Here is a 16800-nt window from a genome sequence, read left to right on the forward strand (position 1 = left end):
AAAGGGAATTATATTTTGTCAGTTACGCATTGCGGCGGTACTCTTTGGTTCTTCAATGGTCTCTGAATTAACGTTAGGAATTGGTGTATTTTATGCTAGCTGTTTGTAAGCCCGTTCGGCTCAACTGTAAATAAAACCACTTTTGGGAATAACAACTGCTCGTTTACTTTGAGTTTAAAGCTCGTTGATTCTGTTTCGTTTTAGTCAACATGTAATACACTATTTGATCACATACTACCCATAATACTGATAACATTGCCCAGTTAATAAAGATCTGAAAATAAAAAAAGTTCAAAATGTTTTGCCCCTGCCGAGAAAGAAGGTTAACCCGGAAAAAAAATTGCAATAAGAACTATACTGAAGAGCGCCTAGTGGTGTTTGTTCCTAAATTCTTTTTCGGAAAGAGAACGATTTGTTCCTTAGTGATTCTCAGCCGAGCTAGCATTATTCGAGGGATATTATTTGCCGTACAACTCAAATTCAAACTCTCATTACCTGCTAAACAAAAGGGATGGTAGCAGCAATAGCTTTTTACATGCAGAACCGACAGTCAAGTGAATCCTTATATGAAAGTCAATATTAACTACCTCTACGCAAAAATATGTCTATTTTGAACAGCAAAATCCAATCGCCCGAAGGACCTTCTATTATTTTCCATTCATATCAGCAATATCGAGTGCCAGAAGAAAATTGTAAATAAATTATTTCGAAATATGTGAATATTTGCCAAATGAAAAAGTGAATTTCGTGAATACTCTCTCGCGTAATATATAAAGGTGATATATACTGACTATACTAAGGTACCTTACCTTAGAGTTTTACTGCAGTTCTCTTCAAAGCCTGTAAAGCGCATGTAAGGTTGTCCAAAATGTTTTCCACGATTTCACAATGGTTTCGCCTCTTCCCTGCTTATTATTGCCTTTCACTAAATTTTTTAACGCAAATATCGTTTTTTTTTTTATGTCGACAGGTAGATTGGCAAGAAATTAGCAGTTTCGCTGACAAGGATTGATTCGGTAAGCGGTTTGACAGGCACACAATAGCGTTATCTGTACTATCTATATACCTGAGGGCAATAGGCAGGTGTTCCGAATGAACTGTCTTCTTTACGTTTGTCATCTTATTCATCAGCAATGGAAATTTCCACTTTGTTGTCATTCATTTGTATTAATTCGTCAGTAGTTGCTTTGGATATCAATAATGTAATTGCTCTTCAGGGCCGGTTATGAATCTTTTACAATTTCGGCACGCATTTATGTTTTAAGTTTTTCAACAATTTCCGAAACGAAGTCATTGGTGAAAAATTGAGTGGTAAAGGACTTTAAGTGCGAGCTTTAAGTTTGATAGTTTTGACTGAAATGCGACGAGGGTGTTTCCGAGCTAGAGATAAATTGAAATACATAATTTGCTGAGCAATTAATTGCAACTACTTTGCATTTCTGATATCTCTTGCGCCGCCTACAAAGTCGGTGCTTTCATCCCACGCAAGGGAGGAACTTTAAAGTCGGTTTTTGATTCTAAAGTACCACTTCAACCTGTCGAAAAGACAATTGAAATACAACGTTTTTATCTTGTGATATGGTGATGCGTGCTGTTATCCACGTGTGATTGGAGGGGCGGACAAACGACAGTTTTATCAGTGTACTTCCCTGTCCTCCGGCTATAATTAAGTTGTAGATGAATTCACAACAAATTGCATGCAAAGACGCCGAGCACGTACGCTATAAAACAAATAGTACTAACACTAAAACGAGTTGATGAAAGAACACATATCGGAAGCAAAAACGTCGAAAAATTAGGTGAAAAGTGCAAATTTTAGTTCCTTGGTGTAAATTGCAGAAGTCACTTAGTTTATCGTCTTTATCAAATCGAATCAAACGTTCGCTATAGCTCTAAATCGTAAAAATAATGCCTGATTACTTGTTAAATGACAAAGTTCCGTTGTGAATAAAACCGACTGAGTAAAAACCTCTTGCGAAAGACATTGCCTCCGGTCGGCATTTTGTCGTCACAGAGATATTATTGAAAATGTGCGGGAATGGAAATTGGGTCTAAAGCTCAATGGATGATCATGTACAAATAATAAATAATATAAAGACAGTAAAAGTGTACTTTGTTGTCATCCAATTCAACCTCGGATGTTTATATTGCATCAAGCAATTATTACATGTCCACGAGATCGGGAAACTAAACACGACGATATCATGAAACTCTCCCTTTTAGTAAATAAATGCACTAATAATTCCTGTTTCAACACAGTGAAGTTTTCCATAGCTGTATTTTTTTCAACTCGGTTAAAGATGTTTTTATGTAAAAGTGACTTGATTTCTCGTTGTTGATCATTTGCTTAGTTCTTGTGTTATCTGTAAGCTTTTTTTGTGTATTGCCATTTTAGGAGAAGTTAAACATAAACATACATCTATACATAATTTTATCTCGATTTTCAGATACTTATATGATGCCGTCATATTCACGAACTAGAGCTAGCGGTTTCTTTTTGGGAATAACCAAGTGGTCTTTCTTCTTTGAATTAAGCTCTCGTATAAGGGACCATTCAAAATTCTGATTTGTATTAGTCAGCACTTAAATAAAAGTATACACTCAGTTCTTGATCACATTTAACGTAAAACAACATTAACTTGTAATGTTCGTTGATAAAGGTCTCGAAATAATTTGAATTCAAAGAAAAATTGGTAAAAGCTCAACTAAGCGTCTAGCCTCTATTGTTTCAGCCTAAGTCACTTACAAAAGTTCATTCTCGTAAACGCCAGCTTCAGTTATGACCAAATTTTGAAATTCTCGAGGTGGTCGCTTACGAGAGCTTCGGCTATGACGTGATCTTACAAAGTGCTTACTTTCTTCCTCCATGTTAAAATCTTTTGCTTATGCTTTCTTAAATCTTCCAAACTTTACATACAGACTATCAGGGCCGCGCCATTAAATCACCAAGCGAATTACATGCAGAGGATCGATAGATCATGCATTTCAATTGGTTTATTGGCGACATGAACCACATGCCTGTTGGGAGAAACAGAAAGGGCTTGCATAAACTCCAATCACGTGTGTTTCTTCAACTTCCCGTCTTCAAACTGAGCCGTGTAGCCAAACATCGGGTCTCTTTAATTTTTTTTAAAAAAATTATAGTTTGCTTCATTAAGCAAATTCGCATAATAAATTCATTTAGCAACAAAACTATGGTTGTTACAACTGAACTGGAAAGTAAACCACACTTGACGATAAAATGATCACAACTAAAACGAATTCCGACAGTACTACGTTTTTTTTGGTGTTTTTTTTTTTTAATTTCTTTATTTGACATTCACAACTATATTCACAAAGGGATCACAAGTATAACCGCACCAGTACTAGTACTGGTGCGGAAAAAAGAAGTGTCATTCACACGGTTAAAAAACATCATTGGATAAATGACACGCGTAACTACTTAATAACAGCACACTAACAACGACAACAAGCTTTATTAAGAATTATTTCGGAGGACTTTGGATAGAATGAGTCGAAATCCAACAGCCTTGAAAAAAATTGAGAGATAAGGTGTAATTCACATGGTTAAAAAACACCATTGGGTAAATGCCACTAGTCATGTAATGTTTTTGAATGGTATACTGTAAGATATCCCACGAGTGCCTTAATTTTTCAGTAGTAACGAGTGCGATATTCGCAATATGCCACAATAAGAATTGCCTTACTATTTGATTCCACTTCACTTCCAGTGTTACTGAAGTGTCCTGTACTTTCTGCCGATGATTTCTGATCAATTTTTTGAATATTTTCGAATACTTCCGAAGATATCGTTTTCGACGGTCTTTCGACCTTATCCGAATTATTTTATTCTAAACTCGATTTACCGAACCAATCTAAGTAAAACCCCAATGAACGATAGTAAAAATAAGTGGCACTTAAATATCTCCGTTGTTGTGTATAGTTAATCCAGCCCTTCCTAATTTATAACACATAGTTAATAGTTTTATTAACTTAAAAAATATTGTTAATATTTTTGTTAATTTTTGTCATTTATTAAATGCGCTACACAGTTTTTTTTCTAATTGATTATCTAATAGTTTTATTGTTGCTCGTGTATGAAAAACGCGAGACGGCTTAAAGCAAGATAGCTCGTTGTACTCGGCCTCAGAACTGTGGGAGAAAGACATATTCGTTACGTGGTTTTCTTGCGGGTCCTGATCGTTCAATCGTGTCCATCATTAAAGGCTCTGGTGGTGCTCTCTCCATGAATACGAGCAGCTTTTGGCTGAGGCTCTTTTCTTCCTTGAAGTCCTGGCCAGAAATGAAAAAAATGATAATAACAAGAAAATTAAAAGAAAAAGAAGGACAGTCTTTTAAGTTTTATGTCTTAAAAGACATAAACTGAAAGTCAGCGAGAAGGAAAGAAGACATTTTTTCATTACAGATGCTGAAACTTCGAACACATTTGAGGACTGCAAATAAAATGCGCTGGGACGTGTGCAGAAAAACTAAGGCTCAATCTGCTACAGTAAAAACCCGCGTATAAGAACCTAACATTTAAGAACCTGTTAGGCTAAAATTTCATTTTTAAGCACCCTTCACATAAGAACCATTTTAGGCTAAAATTCTAAAACAGGTTCTTATTTTCAAAAAAGAAAAAATAATCTTCTCAAAAATATAGAATTAAAAAATCTTCTCAAAAATATATTTATAACACAGTCTGTACACATTATAGTTACAGCATAGTTACAAGATTTATTGGGAATTATAGTAAAGGTTACAGTATAGTTTTGATTTTAACGGAATCAGATTAAAATAGTATAGTATTTTGCTTACCGAAGCCTCCAAGAATACTGTTATTGGACATTAAAGAGCAGATCATTTAAAAATTCTACTTTATTTCTTGAACAAAAGTTAAGAACCTAATTAAGAACCTTGTAAGCCTAATTTTACACTAAATACCATTTATATAAGAACCTGTTTAGGCTAACTTGAAAAAACCTAGGTTCTTATACGCGGGTTTTTACCGTATTGATTTTCCATAACCTTATCTTTGTTTATTTATTTATTTTTATTTCAGACATCGGCTTCTGCTTTTTTTCACGTGTAAACTGTTCATCGCGCTATGACCGCTATGCTTATCCTGATTTCAATTTGGCCAATTTACCATCGACAATCTACGGAAGGAGTCATCTTCGCACGTTTCATGACTAAACCGTGAAATAAAGCCGTCTTGCCAACTTGTGCAATATTATTTTCAATTTTGAGAATTTTGAAATAGACTTATTAATTAAGGGTAAAGTAATAGATACTCATTCCTATTTCCCTGCATCTACCGTTCATACAAAAACAGTGGCACGGGTACTTTAGATGGAGTGTCCATTGAACGAAGTACCAATTTTGCGAGAAATCATGGAGTTTGACCACTCACCTTCAATTGAAGCATTTCGTGTGTTCTCTTCAGTGATCTTTCCAACTGTTGGTGTTGTCACTGTAAAGATATTTCACATGTTGGCATTTTTAAATTACAAACGCGTTCAAGTACGCACTCTGGTTGGCTAAGTTACTTACTCAAATATGGTTGTTACTGTAGCTCTCCTCTCAACCTCTCCTTTCTTTGCCTCCCAGAATAACATTAAAATAGCAGTTTTTAATGTTCTTCGAACGTTTTCGATCATTTTCAAAACAATTCCCAATTTTGCTGAAGAATGTCGCAAACTTCGACTATATCCCAATTTTCCGAACTTATCTTTCGCAAAAAACAACGGACAAATACCGATGTGTGGGACACTGCCGAATATGCCACGACCTTCCAGCCTTCTGATTGGCTGCATTTTTCATCTTATCTCATCTCTTATTCGCTTCAGTAAGGTATACGCCGTTGTAAAACGGGTCTTGTAACCTTAGCCAACTTGGTTACTCGCAACAAAGCAGATGCTAAGTCCACGTTTCTTGTCTGTCACTAACCATTTGTGTTCATTGTGAGCTATTTTAACTAATGACACCTAACAACAACTTCTGCCGATAAATGATCTGTCGAGAGTTTTGCTGACATGATTAAATTACTCCCAAAGCAAGTGCAGAGGCCAGTATCACATGAGTAATTTACAACGCGACGCCATAATTGTCCGAATCAACCTGGAGAAGGTTCAGAAAATATCTATACAAATAATTTTTCACTTAAGAGATGGAGAATTAGAAAGGGCTTGCGAAAAAATTCGTGTAAGCATAAATTGCGCAAAAAAGAAAAACATCGAGTAATGCAGTAAAGAGAAAAGATCGTACCTTTAAAAATGCTGCACAGCAAATTAGAGCCAACAAAATCGTGCAGCTTGAGAATTCTCCGCCCCTCCCCCCATAACATTTTTAATGGTCCATCCCTAAATTGACTTTGTTGCGATATCAAGCGACTACTAACCTCTAACAGGAGCCGTGGGTTTTACGTATTCACTGAGAAAAGCACTGTCGTAATCATTGCCGATATGATTGCTCACAAAGCAAGTGTAGAGTCCAAAATCTTCCTCTGTCACATTAGTTATTCTCAATTCAGCACCGTAATTACCCTCAACTTGGATAATCTTATAATAGTGTGGGTCTATAAGACGATATAATCCATTCTCCAAATCGTCACCAAGTTTCGGCATTGATGTCACAGATTTTTCCCATTTCAGCCATCTAAAATCTGGAAGTGTCCCACTGGCAAGCACAATGCATGTCATTGCTGCATTATCCCCAATCTGTACGGTTGTGTTCTTTGGAAGGCCTTTTTCTAAGATCGGCCTTGATCGTGGTTTAGCTGTTGAGAAGATGATCAGATAGAACTTTTTAATTAGACTATTTACAACTTGAAGAAGAGAAATGTTTGTAAAAAATCAGCAAATCGGTTAAGTTAAGGTTGTTTTTCTTTTCCATTATGTATCAGAAGGTGTGTAAATCTTGGCTAACCGCGAAGTTTGCTAAATCTTTTTTTCTGCACATTTAGATGTTTTAATTTTCCATTTTGTATCAGTAAAAGTGCAAATCTACTTCAGTCATTTGTTTGTATTTGAACTTACCAACAACCTGAAGTGTGTAAGTGTGATTTATACTGCCATATGGATTGGACACTATGCAGGTGTATTTCCCTGAATCGTCGGGCATTAGATCTTTCAGTTTAAGGTACCAAATTGACGTGTTAAGATATGGGTCCATTTCCCGCTTGGGCATTTTCTCTCCGTTCTTTAGCCATGTGTATTTGAGAGGTAGTGCTCCAGTTGCTAAACACTTAAGTCTGATCGAGTGTGATGCTGGCCATGCTCTAAATGCTCTTTTTAACATACTTGGATCAGAAAAGGTTGGTGCTCCTAAACCAAGAACGAAAATTATAGATCACCAGTTGGTACATTAAAGCAAACATCTAGCAGGTGGTGCACAGAATGCACTTCTCTGAGGTAAAACCTACATCTTGGCTAACAATGAGGTTTGCCAAATCTTTTTTTGTTTGTTTGTTTGTTTGTTTTTGTACATTTAGATTAGGACCCGCAAGAAGTTTTTAAGTCCCCACCCTGAAATGACCTAGTGACTTGGCCATTATTCAGTTAGACATTTTATAAAGATTACGGACACTCACTTGATTCTGTAGTCCTATAATGGATTTTGACATCTGAAAAAAAGAACACATTATTATTACGCAGCACTAATCTTACAAGATACCGGTTAATTATTATGTTGCACCCAGCAAGCAGTTGCTTGCCTAGTGTTTTAGGAATTATATAACGTGTGACATATATATACAAGTACATATCATTACTCCTAAATATACCTTTGCGTTTTTATAAGCATGGAACTTAAAGAATAAAACTTCTAGACTCGAGCATTTTTCCTAGGGAGAGGCATTGACGTTGGAGTTTATTAATAACAATGTTTAATGTGGTCATTACACTTAATTATGGTTTGGATGCGTCCCGCAAATATGACTAGCAAAATCTGCGGGAACGCACCAGCTAGTTTACAGGTATGCCACAAAGAAAAAGAGAAAAAAATCTTCAAACTTTGAAATATACCTTGACGCACATGGAGTTTTAGAGTCAAATTTATTTTCCCGAGAGCATTTTCAGCAATGCAGGTGTAGTTTCCTTGGTCACCAAGTCTGACTTGCTTGATCTTTATGGTTTTGTTGCTGCTCAAATTCCTTACTCTTTCTGACAACTGCAAAGGCTTGCCATCTTTGCTCCATGTAATGGTCGGCGGTGGCTGTCCTGTCACTACACATCGTAACCGTCTGTCCTCTCCTACCTCAGCGTTGTACTGAAGTTTTGGAGTACCTTGAAATCGCGGTGGATATTTGTCTGTAAAAAATTACAGTCCTTTAACTTTTTTAAAGCAACTTGGTTTTGTTATTGTCTGACACTAAACATCTATTACTGATGCTACCAGTGCTTATGTTGTCATTGAGAAACCGATCCATATCAACGAAAACATTACGTTTTCAAAGTTGACTTAGCATTATATACGATAGGCTAATGTAAAGTCTAGGAAGCAGATTTAATAAGAAGAGCAGTTACCGCCGCTTAAACTGAGAAGTATCCAAGAAAATACCAAACGAGAAATACCAAACGAGTGATTTTAACGGAATCAGATTAAAATAGTATAGTATTTTGCTTACCGAAGCCTCCAAGAATACTGTTATTGGACATTAAAGAGCAGATCATTTAAAAATTCTACTTTATTTCTTGAACAAAAGTTAAGAACCTAATTAAGAACCTTGTAAGCCTAATTTTACACTAAATACCATTTATATAAGAACCTGTTTAGGCTAACTTGAAAAAACCTAGGTTCTTATACGCGGGTTTTTACCGTATTGATTTTCCATAACCTTATCTTTGTTTATTTATTTATTTTTATTTCAGACATCGGCTTCTGCTTTTTTCACGTGTAAACTGTTCATCGCGCTATGACCGCTATGCTTATCCTGATTTCAATTTGGCCAATTTACCATCGACAATCTACGGAAGGAGTCATCTTCGCACGTTTCATGACTAAACCGTGAAATAAAGCCGTCTTGCCAACTTGTGCAATATTATTTTCAATTTTGAGAATTTTGAAATAGACTTATTAATTAGGGGAAAAGTAATAGATACTCATTCCTATTTCCCTGCATCTACCGTTCATACAAAAACAGTGGCACGGGTACTTTAGATGGAGTGTCCATTGAACGAAGTACCAATTTTGCGAGAAATCATGGAGTTTGACCACTCACCTTCAATTGAAGCATTTCGTGTGTTCTCTTCAGTGATCTTTCCAACTGTTGGTGTTGTCACTGTAAAGATATTTCACATGTTGGCATTTTTAAATTACAAACGCGTTCAAGTACGCACTCTGGTTGGCTAAGTTACTTACTCAAATATGGTTGTTACTGTAGCTCTCCTCTCAACCTCTCCTTTCTTTGCCTCCCAGAATAACATTAAAATAGCAGTTTTTAATGTTCTTCGAACGTTTTCGATCATTTTCAAAACAATTTCCAATTTTGCTGAAGAATGTCGCAAACTTCGACTATATCCCAATTTTCCGAACTTATCTTTCGCAAAAAACAACGGACAAATACCGATGTGTGGGACACTGCCGAATATGCCACGACCTTCCAGCCTTCTGATTGGCTGCATTTTTCATCTTATCTCATCTCTTATTCGCTTCAGTAAGGTATACGCCGTTGTAAAACGGGTCTTGTAACCTTAGCCAACTTGGTTACTCGCAACAAAGCAGATGCTAAGTCCACGTTTCTTGTCTGTCACTAACCATTTGTGTTCATTGTGAGCTATTTTAACTAATGACACCTAACAACAACTTCTGCCGATAAATGATCTGTTGAGAGTTTTGCTGACATGATTAAATTACTCCCAAAGCAAGTGCAGAGGCCAGTATCACATGAGTAATTTACAACGCGACGCCATAATTGTCCGAATCAACCTGGAGAAGGTTCAGAAAATATCTATAGAAATAATTTTTCACTTAAGAGATGGAGAATTAGAAAGGGCTTGCGAAAAAATTCGTGTAAGCATAAATTGCGCAAAAAAGAAAAACATCGAGTAATGCAGTAAAGAGAAAAGATCGTACCTTTAAAAATGCTGCACAGCAAATTAGAGCCAACAAAATCGTGCAGCTTGAGAATTCTCCGCCCCTCCCCCCATAACATTTTTAATGGTCCATCCCTAAATTGACTTTGTTGCGATATCAAGCGACTACTAACCTCTAACAGGAGCCGTGGGTTTCACGTATTCACTGAGAAAAGCACTGTTGTAATCATTGCCGATATGATTGCTCACAAAGCAAGTGTAGAGTCCAAAATCTTCCTCTGTCACATTAGTTATTCTCAATTCAGCACCGTAATTACCCTCAACTTGGATAATCTTGTAATAGTGTGGGTCTATAAGACGATATAATCCATTCTCCAAATCGTCACCAAGTTTCGGCATTGATGTCACAGATTTTTCCCATTTCAGCCATCTAAAATCTGGAAGTGTCCCACTGGCAAGCACAATGCATGTCATTGCTGCATTATCCCCAATCTGTACGGTTGTGTTCTTTGGAAGGCCTTTTTCTAAGATCGGCCTTGATCGTGGTTTAGCTGTTGAGAAGATGATCAGATAGAACTTTTTAATTAGACTATTTACAACTTGAAGAAGAGAAATGTTTGTAAAAAATCAGCAAATCGGTTAAGTTAAGGTTGTTTTTCTTTTCCATTATGTATCAGAAGGTGTGTAAATCTTGGCTAACCGCGAAGTTTGCTAAATCTTTTTTTCTGCACATTTAGATGTTTTAATTTTCCATTTTGTATCAGTAAAAGTGCAAATCTACTTCAGTCATTTGTTTGTATTTGAACTTACCAACAACCTGAAGTGTGTAAGTGTGATTTATACTGCCATATGGATTGGACACTATGCAGGTGTATTTCCCTGAATCGTCGGGCATTAGATCTTTCAGTTTAAGGTACCAAATTGACGTGTTAAGATATGGGTCCATTTCCCGCTTGGGCATTTTCTCTCCGTTCTTTAGCCATGTGTATTTGAGAGGTAGTGCTCCAGTTGCTAAACACTTAAGTCTGATCGAGTGTGATGCTGGCCATGCTCTAAATGCTCTTTTTAACATACTTGGATCAGAAAAGGTTGGTGCTCCTAAACCAAGAACGAAAATTATAGATCACCAGTTGGTACATTAAAGCAAACATCTAGCAGGTGGTGCACAGAATGCACTTCTCTGAGGTAAAACCTACATCTTGGCTAACAATGAGGTTTGCCAAATCTTTTTTTGTTTGTTTGTTTGTTTGTTTTTGTACATTTAGATTAGGACCCGCAAGAAGTTTTTAAGTCCCCACCCTGAAATGACCTAGTGACTTGGCCATTATTCAGTTAGACATTTTATAAAGATTACGGACACTCACTTGATTCTGTAGTCCTATAATGGATTTTGACATCTGAAAAAAAGAACACATTATTATTACGCAGCACTAATCTTACAAGATACCGGTTAATTATTATGTTGCACCCAGCAAGCAGTTGCTTGCCTAGTGTTTTAGGAATTATATAACGTGTGACATATATATACAAGTACATATCATTACTCCTAAATATACCTTTGCGTTTTTATAAGCATGGAACTTAAAGAATAAAACTTCTAGACTCGAGCATTTTTCCTAGGGAGAGGCATTGACGTTGGAGTTTATTAATAACAATGTTTAATGTGGTCATTACACTTAATTATGGTTTGGATGCGTCCCGCAAATATGACTAGCAAAATCTGCGGGAACGCACCAGCTAGTTTACAGGTATGCCACAAAGAAAAAGAGAAAAAAATCTTCAAACTTTGAAATATACCTTGACGCACATGGAGTTTTAGAGTCAAATTTATTTTCCCGAGAGCATTTTCAGCAATGCAGGTGTAGTTTCCTTGGTCACCAAGTCTGACTTGCTTGATCTTTATGGTTTTGTTGCTGCTCAAATTCCTTACTCTTTCTGACAACTGCAAAGGCTTGCCATCTTTGCTCCATGTAATGGTCGGCGGTGGCTGTCCTGTCACTACACATCGTAACCGTCTGTCCTCTCCTACCTCAGCGTTGTACTGAAGTTTTGGAGTACCTTGAAATCGCGGTGGATATTTGTCTGTAAAAAATTACAGTCCTTTAACTTTTTTAAAGCAACTTGGTTTTGTTATTGTCTGACACTAAACATCTATTACTGATGCTACCAGTGCTTATGTTGTCATTGAGAAACCGATCCATATCAACGAAAACATTACGTTTTCAAAGTTGACTTAGCATTATATACGATAGGCTAATGTAAAGTCTAGGAAGCAGATTTAATAAGAAGAGCAGTTACCGCCGCTTAAACTGAGAAGTATCCAAGAAAATACCAAACGAGAAATACCAAACGAGTGATTTTAACGGAATCAGATTAAAATAGTATAGTATTTTGCTTACCGAAGCCTCCAAGAATACTGTTATTGGACGTTAAAGAGCAGATCATTTAAAAATTCTACTTTATTTCTTGAACAAAAGTTAAGAACCTAATTAAGAACCTTGTAAGCCTAATTTTACACTAAATACCATTTATATAAGAACCTGTTTAGGCTAACTTGAAAAAACCTAGGTTCTTATACGCGGGTTTTTACCGTATTGATTTTCCATAACCTTATCTTTGTTTATTTATTTATTTTTATTTCAGACATCGGCTTCTGCTTTTTTCACGTGTAAACTGTTCATCGCGCTATGACCGCTATGCTTATCCTGATTTCAATTTGGCCAATTTACCATCGACAATCTACGGAAGGAGTCATCTTCGCACGTTTCATGACTAAACCGTGAAATAAAGCCGTCTTGCCAACTTGTGCAATATTATTTTCAATTTTGAGAATTTTGAAATAGACTTATTAATTAAGGGTAAAGTAATAGATACTCATTCCTATTTCCCTGCATCTACCGTTCATACAAAAACAGTGGCACGGGTACTTTAGATGGAGTGTCCATTGAACGAAGTACCAATTTTGCGAGAAATCATGGAGTTTGACCACTCACCTTCAATTGAAGCATTTCGTGTGTTCTCTTCAGTGATCTTTCCAACTGTTGGTGTTGTCACTGTAAAGATATTTCACATGTTGGCATTTTTAAATTACAAACGCGTTCAAGTACGCACTCTGGTTGGCTAAGTTACTTACTCAAATATGGTTGTTACTGTAGCTCTCCTCTCAACCTCTCCTTTCTTTGCCTCCCAGAATAACATTAAAATAGCAGTTTTTAATGTTCTTCGAACGTTTTCGATCATTTTCAAAACAATTCCCAATTTTGCTGAAGAATGTCGCAAACTTCGACTATATCCCAATTTTCCGAACTTATCTTTCGCAAAAAACAACGGACAAATACCGATGTGTGGGACACTGCCGAATATGCCACGACCTTCCAGCCTTCTGATTGGCTGCATTTTTCATCTTATCTCATCTCTTATTCGCTTCAGTAAGGTATACGCCGTTGTAAAACGGGTCTTGTAACCTTAGCCAACTTGGTTACTCGCAACAAAGCAGATGCTAAGTCCACGTTTCTTGTCTGTCACTAACCATTTGTGTTCATTGTGAGCTATTTTAACTAATGACACCTAACAACAACTTCTGCCGATAAATGATCTGTCGAGAGTTTTGCTGACATGATTAAATTACTCCCAAAGCAAGTGCAGAGGCCAGTATCACATGAGTAATTTACAACGCGACGCCATAATTGTCCGAATCAACCTGGAGAAGGTTCAGAAAATATCTATACAAATAATTTTTCACTTAAGAGATGGAGAATTAGAAAGGGCTTGCGAAAAAATTCGTGTAAGCATAAATTGCGCAAAAAAAGAAAAACATCGAGTAATGCAGTAAAGAGAAAAGATCGTACCTTTAAAAATGCTGCACAGCAAATTAGAGCCAACAAAATCGTGCAGCTTGAGAATTCTCCGCCCCTCCCCCCATAACATTTTTAATGGTCCATCCCTAAATTGACTTTGTTGCGATATCAAGCGACTACTAACCTCTAACAGGAGCCGTGGGTTTTACGTATTCACTGAGAAAAGCACTGTCGTAATCATTGCCGATATGATTGCTCACAAAGCAAGTGTAGAGTCCAAAATCTTCCTCTGTCACATTAGTTATTCTCAATTCAGCACCGTAATTACCCTCAACTTGGATAATCTTATAATAGTGTGGGTCTATAAGACGATATAATCCATTCTCCAAATCGTCACCAAGTTTCGGCATTGATGTCACAGATTTTTCCCATTTCAGCCATCTAAAATCTGGAAGTGTCCCACTGGCAAGCACAATGCATGTCATTGCTGCATTATCCCCAATCTGTACGGTTGTGTTCTTTGGAAGGCCTTTTTCTAAGATCGGCCTTGATCGTGGTTTAGCTGTTGAGAAGATGATCAGATAGAACTTTTTAATTAGACTATTTACAACTTGAAGAAGAGAAATGTTTGTAAAAAATCAGCAAATCGGTTAAGTTAAGGTTGTTTTTCTTTTCCATTATGTATCAGAAGGTGTGTAAATCTTGGCTAACCGCGAAGTTTGCTAAATCTTTTTTTCTGCACATTTAGATGTTTTAATTTTCCATTTTGTATCAGTAAAAGTGCAAATCTACTTCAGTCATTTGTTTGTATTTGAACTTACCAACAACCTGAAGTGTGTAAGTGTGATTTATACTGCCATATGGATTGGACACTATGCAGGTGTATTTCCCTGAATCGTCGGGCATTAGATCTTTCAGTTTAAGGTACCAAATTGACGTGTTAAGATATGGGTCCATTTCCCGCTTGGGCATTTTCTCTCCGTTCTTTAGCCATGTGTATTTGAGAGGTAGTGCTCCAGTTGCTAAACACTTAAGTCTGATCGAGTGTGATGCTGGCCATGCTCTAAATGCTCTTTTTAACATACTTGGATCAGAAAAGGTTGGTGCTCCTAAACCAAGAACGAAAATTATAGATCACCAGTTGGTACATTAAAGCAAACATCTAGCAGGTGGTGCACAGAATGCACTTCTCTGAGGTAAAACCTACATCTTGGCTAACAATGAGGTTTGCCAAATCTTTTTTTGTTTGTTTGTTTGTTTGTTTTTGTACATTTAGATTAGGACCCGCAAGAAGTTTTTAAGTCCCCACCCTGAAATGACCTAGTGACTTGGCCATTATTCAGTTAGACATTTTATAAAGATTACGGACACTCACTTGATTCTGTAGTCCTATAATGGATTTTGACATCTGAAAAAAAGAACACATTATTATTACGCAGCACTAATCTTACAAGATACCGGTTAATTATTATGTTGCACCCAGCAAGCAGTTGCTTGCCTAGTGTTTTAGGAATTATATAACGTGTGACATATATATACAAGTACATATCATTACTCCTAAATATACCTTTGCGTTTTTATAAGCATGGAACTTAAAGAATAAAACTTCTAGACTCGAGCATTTTTCCTAGGGAGAGGCATTGACGTTGGAGTTTATTAATAACAATGTTTAATGTGGTCATTACACTTAATTATGGTTTGGATGCGTCCCGCAAATATGACTAGCAAAATCTGCGGGAACGCACCAGCTAGTTTACAGGTATGCCACAAAGAAAAAGAGAAAAAAATCTTCAAACTTTGAAATATACCTTGACGCACATGGAGTTTTAGAGTCAAATTTATTTTCCCGAGAGCATTTTCAGCAATGCAGGTGTAGTTTCCTTGGTCACCAAGTCTGACTTGCTTGATCTTTATGGTTTTGTTGCTGCTCAAATTCCTTACTCTTTCTGACAACTGCAAAGGCTTGCCATCTTTGCTCCATGTAATGGTCGGCGGTGGCTGTCCTGTCACTACACATCGTAACCGTCTGTCCTCTCCTACCTCAGCGTTGTACTGAAGTTTTGGAGTACCTTGAAATCGCGGTGGATATTTGTCTGTAAAAAATTACAGTCCTTTAACTTTTTTAAAGCAACTTGGTTTTGTTATTGTCTGACACTAAACATCTATTACTGATGCTACCAGTGCTTATGTTGTCATTGAGAAACCGATCCATATCAACGAAAACATTACGTTTTCAAAGTTGACTTAGCATTATATACGATAGGCTAATGTAAAGTCTAGGAAGCAGATTTAATAAGAAGAGCAGTTACCGCCGCTTAAACTGAGAAGTATCCAAGAAAATACCAAACGAGAAATACCAAACGAGTGATTTTAACGGAATCAGATTAAAATAGTATAGTATTTTGCTTACCGAAGCCTCCAAGAATACTGTTATTGGACATTAAAGAGCAGATCATTTAAAAATTCTACTTTATTTCTTGAACAAAAGTTAAGAACCTAATTAAGAACCTTGTAAGCCTAATTTTACACTAAATACCATTTATATAAGAACCTGTTTAGGCTAACTTGAAAAAACCTAGGTTCTTATACGCGGGTTTTTACCGTATTGATTTTCCATAACCTTATCTTTGTTTATTTATTTATTTTTATTTCAGACATCGGCTTCTGCTTTTTTCACGTGTAAACTGTTCATCGCGCTATGACCGCTATGCTTATCCTGATTTCAATTTGGCCAATTTACCATCGACAATCTACGGAAGGAGTCATCTTCGCACGTTTCATGACTAAACCGTGAAATAAAGCCGTCTTGCCAACTTGTGCAATATTATTTTCAATTTTGAGAATTTTGAAATAGACTTATTAATTAGGGGAAAAGTAATAGATACTCATTCCTATTTCCCTGCATCTACCGTTCATACAAAAACAGTGGCACGGGTACTTTAGATGGAGTGTCCATTGAACGAAGTACC

At 36.6% G+C, this 16800-nt stretch overlaps 1 protein-coding gene across 5 annotated transcripts in view; it reads right to left on the reverse strand.

The window, feature by feature from the left end:
• Nucleotides 1-2856: 2856 nt before the first annotated feature.
• LOC144643494 (hemicentin-1-like) overlaps nucleotides 2857-16800 on the reverse strand; it is a 48060-nt gene continuing 34116 nt past the window's right edge. For 2 of the 5 annotated variants that reach the window (XM_078502760.1, XM_078502759.1), the window contains 16 exons: nucleotides 15640-15924; nucleotides 15207-15239; nucleotides 14653-14940; nucleotides 14016-14393; nucleotides 13028-13087; nucleotides 11832-12116; nucleotides 11399-11431; nucleotides 10845-11132; nucleotides 10208-10585; nucleotides 9221-9280; nucleotides 8025-8309; nucleotides 7592-7624; nucleotides 7038-7325; nucleotides 6401-6778; nucleotides 5414-5473; nucleotides 2858-4293 (listed from right to left, as the gene is read on the reverse strand). In XM_078502760.1, the coding sequence (XP_078358886.1) occupies nucleotides 4205-4293; nucleotides 5414-5473; nucleotides 6401-6778; nucleotides 7038-7325; nucleotides 7592-7624; nucleotides 8025-8309; nucleotides 9221-9280; nucleotides 10208-10585; nucleotides 10845-11132; nucleotides 11399-11431; nucleotides 11832-12116; nucleotides 13028-13087; nucleotides 14016-14393; nucleotides 14653-14940; nucleotides 15207-15239; nucleotides 15640-15924 (3221 nt within the window). In that variant the 3' untranslated portion in view covers nucleotides 2858-4204. Of the gene's footprint in view, nucleotides 4294-5413; nucleotides 5474-6400; nucleotides 6779-7037; nucleotides 7326-7591; nucleotides 7625-8024; nucleotides 8310-9220; nucleotides 9281-10207; nucleotides 10586-10844; nucleotides 11133-11398; nucleotides 11432-11831; nucleotides 12117-13027; nucleotides 13088-14015; nucleotides 14394-14652; nucleotides 14941-15206; nucleotides 15240-15639; nucleotides 15925-16800 lie in introns of all 5 variants that reach the window. The other 3 variants (XM_078502761.1, XM_078502763.1, XM_078502762.1) reach the window with 3 other exon arrangements.

Source organism: Oculina patagonica, chromosome 2 (assembly GCF_052425735.1).
Source record: "Oculina patagonica isolate OP01 chromosome 2, crgOcupat, whole genome shotgun sequence".
Taxonomy (NCBI): Eukaryota; Metazoa; Cnidaria; class Anthozoa; order Scleractinia; family Oculinidae; genus Oculina; species Oculina patagonica.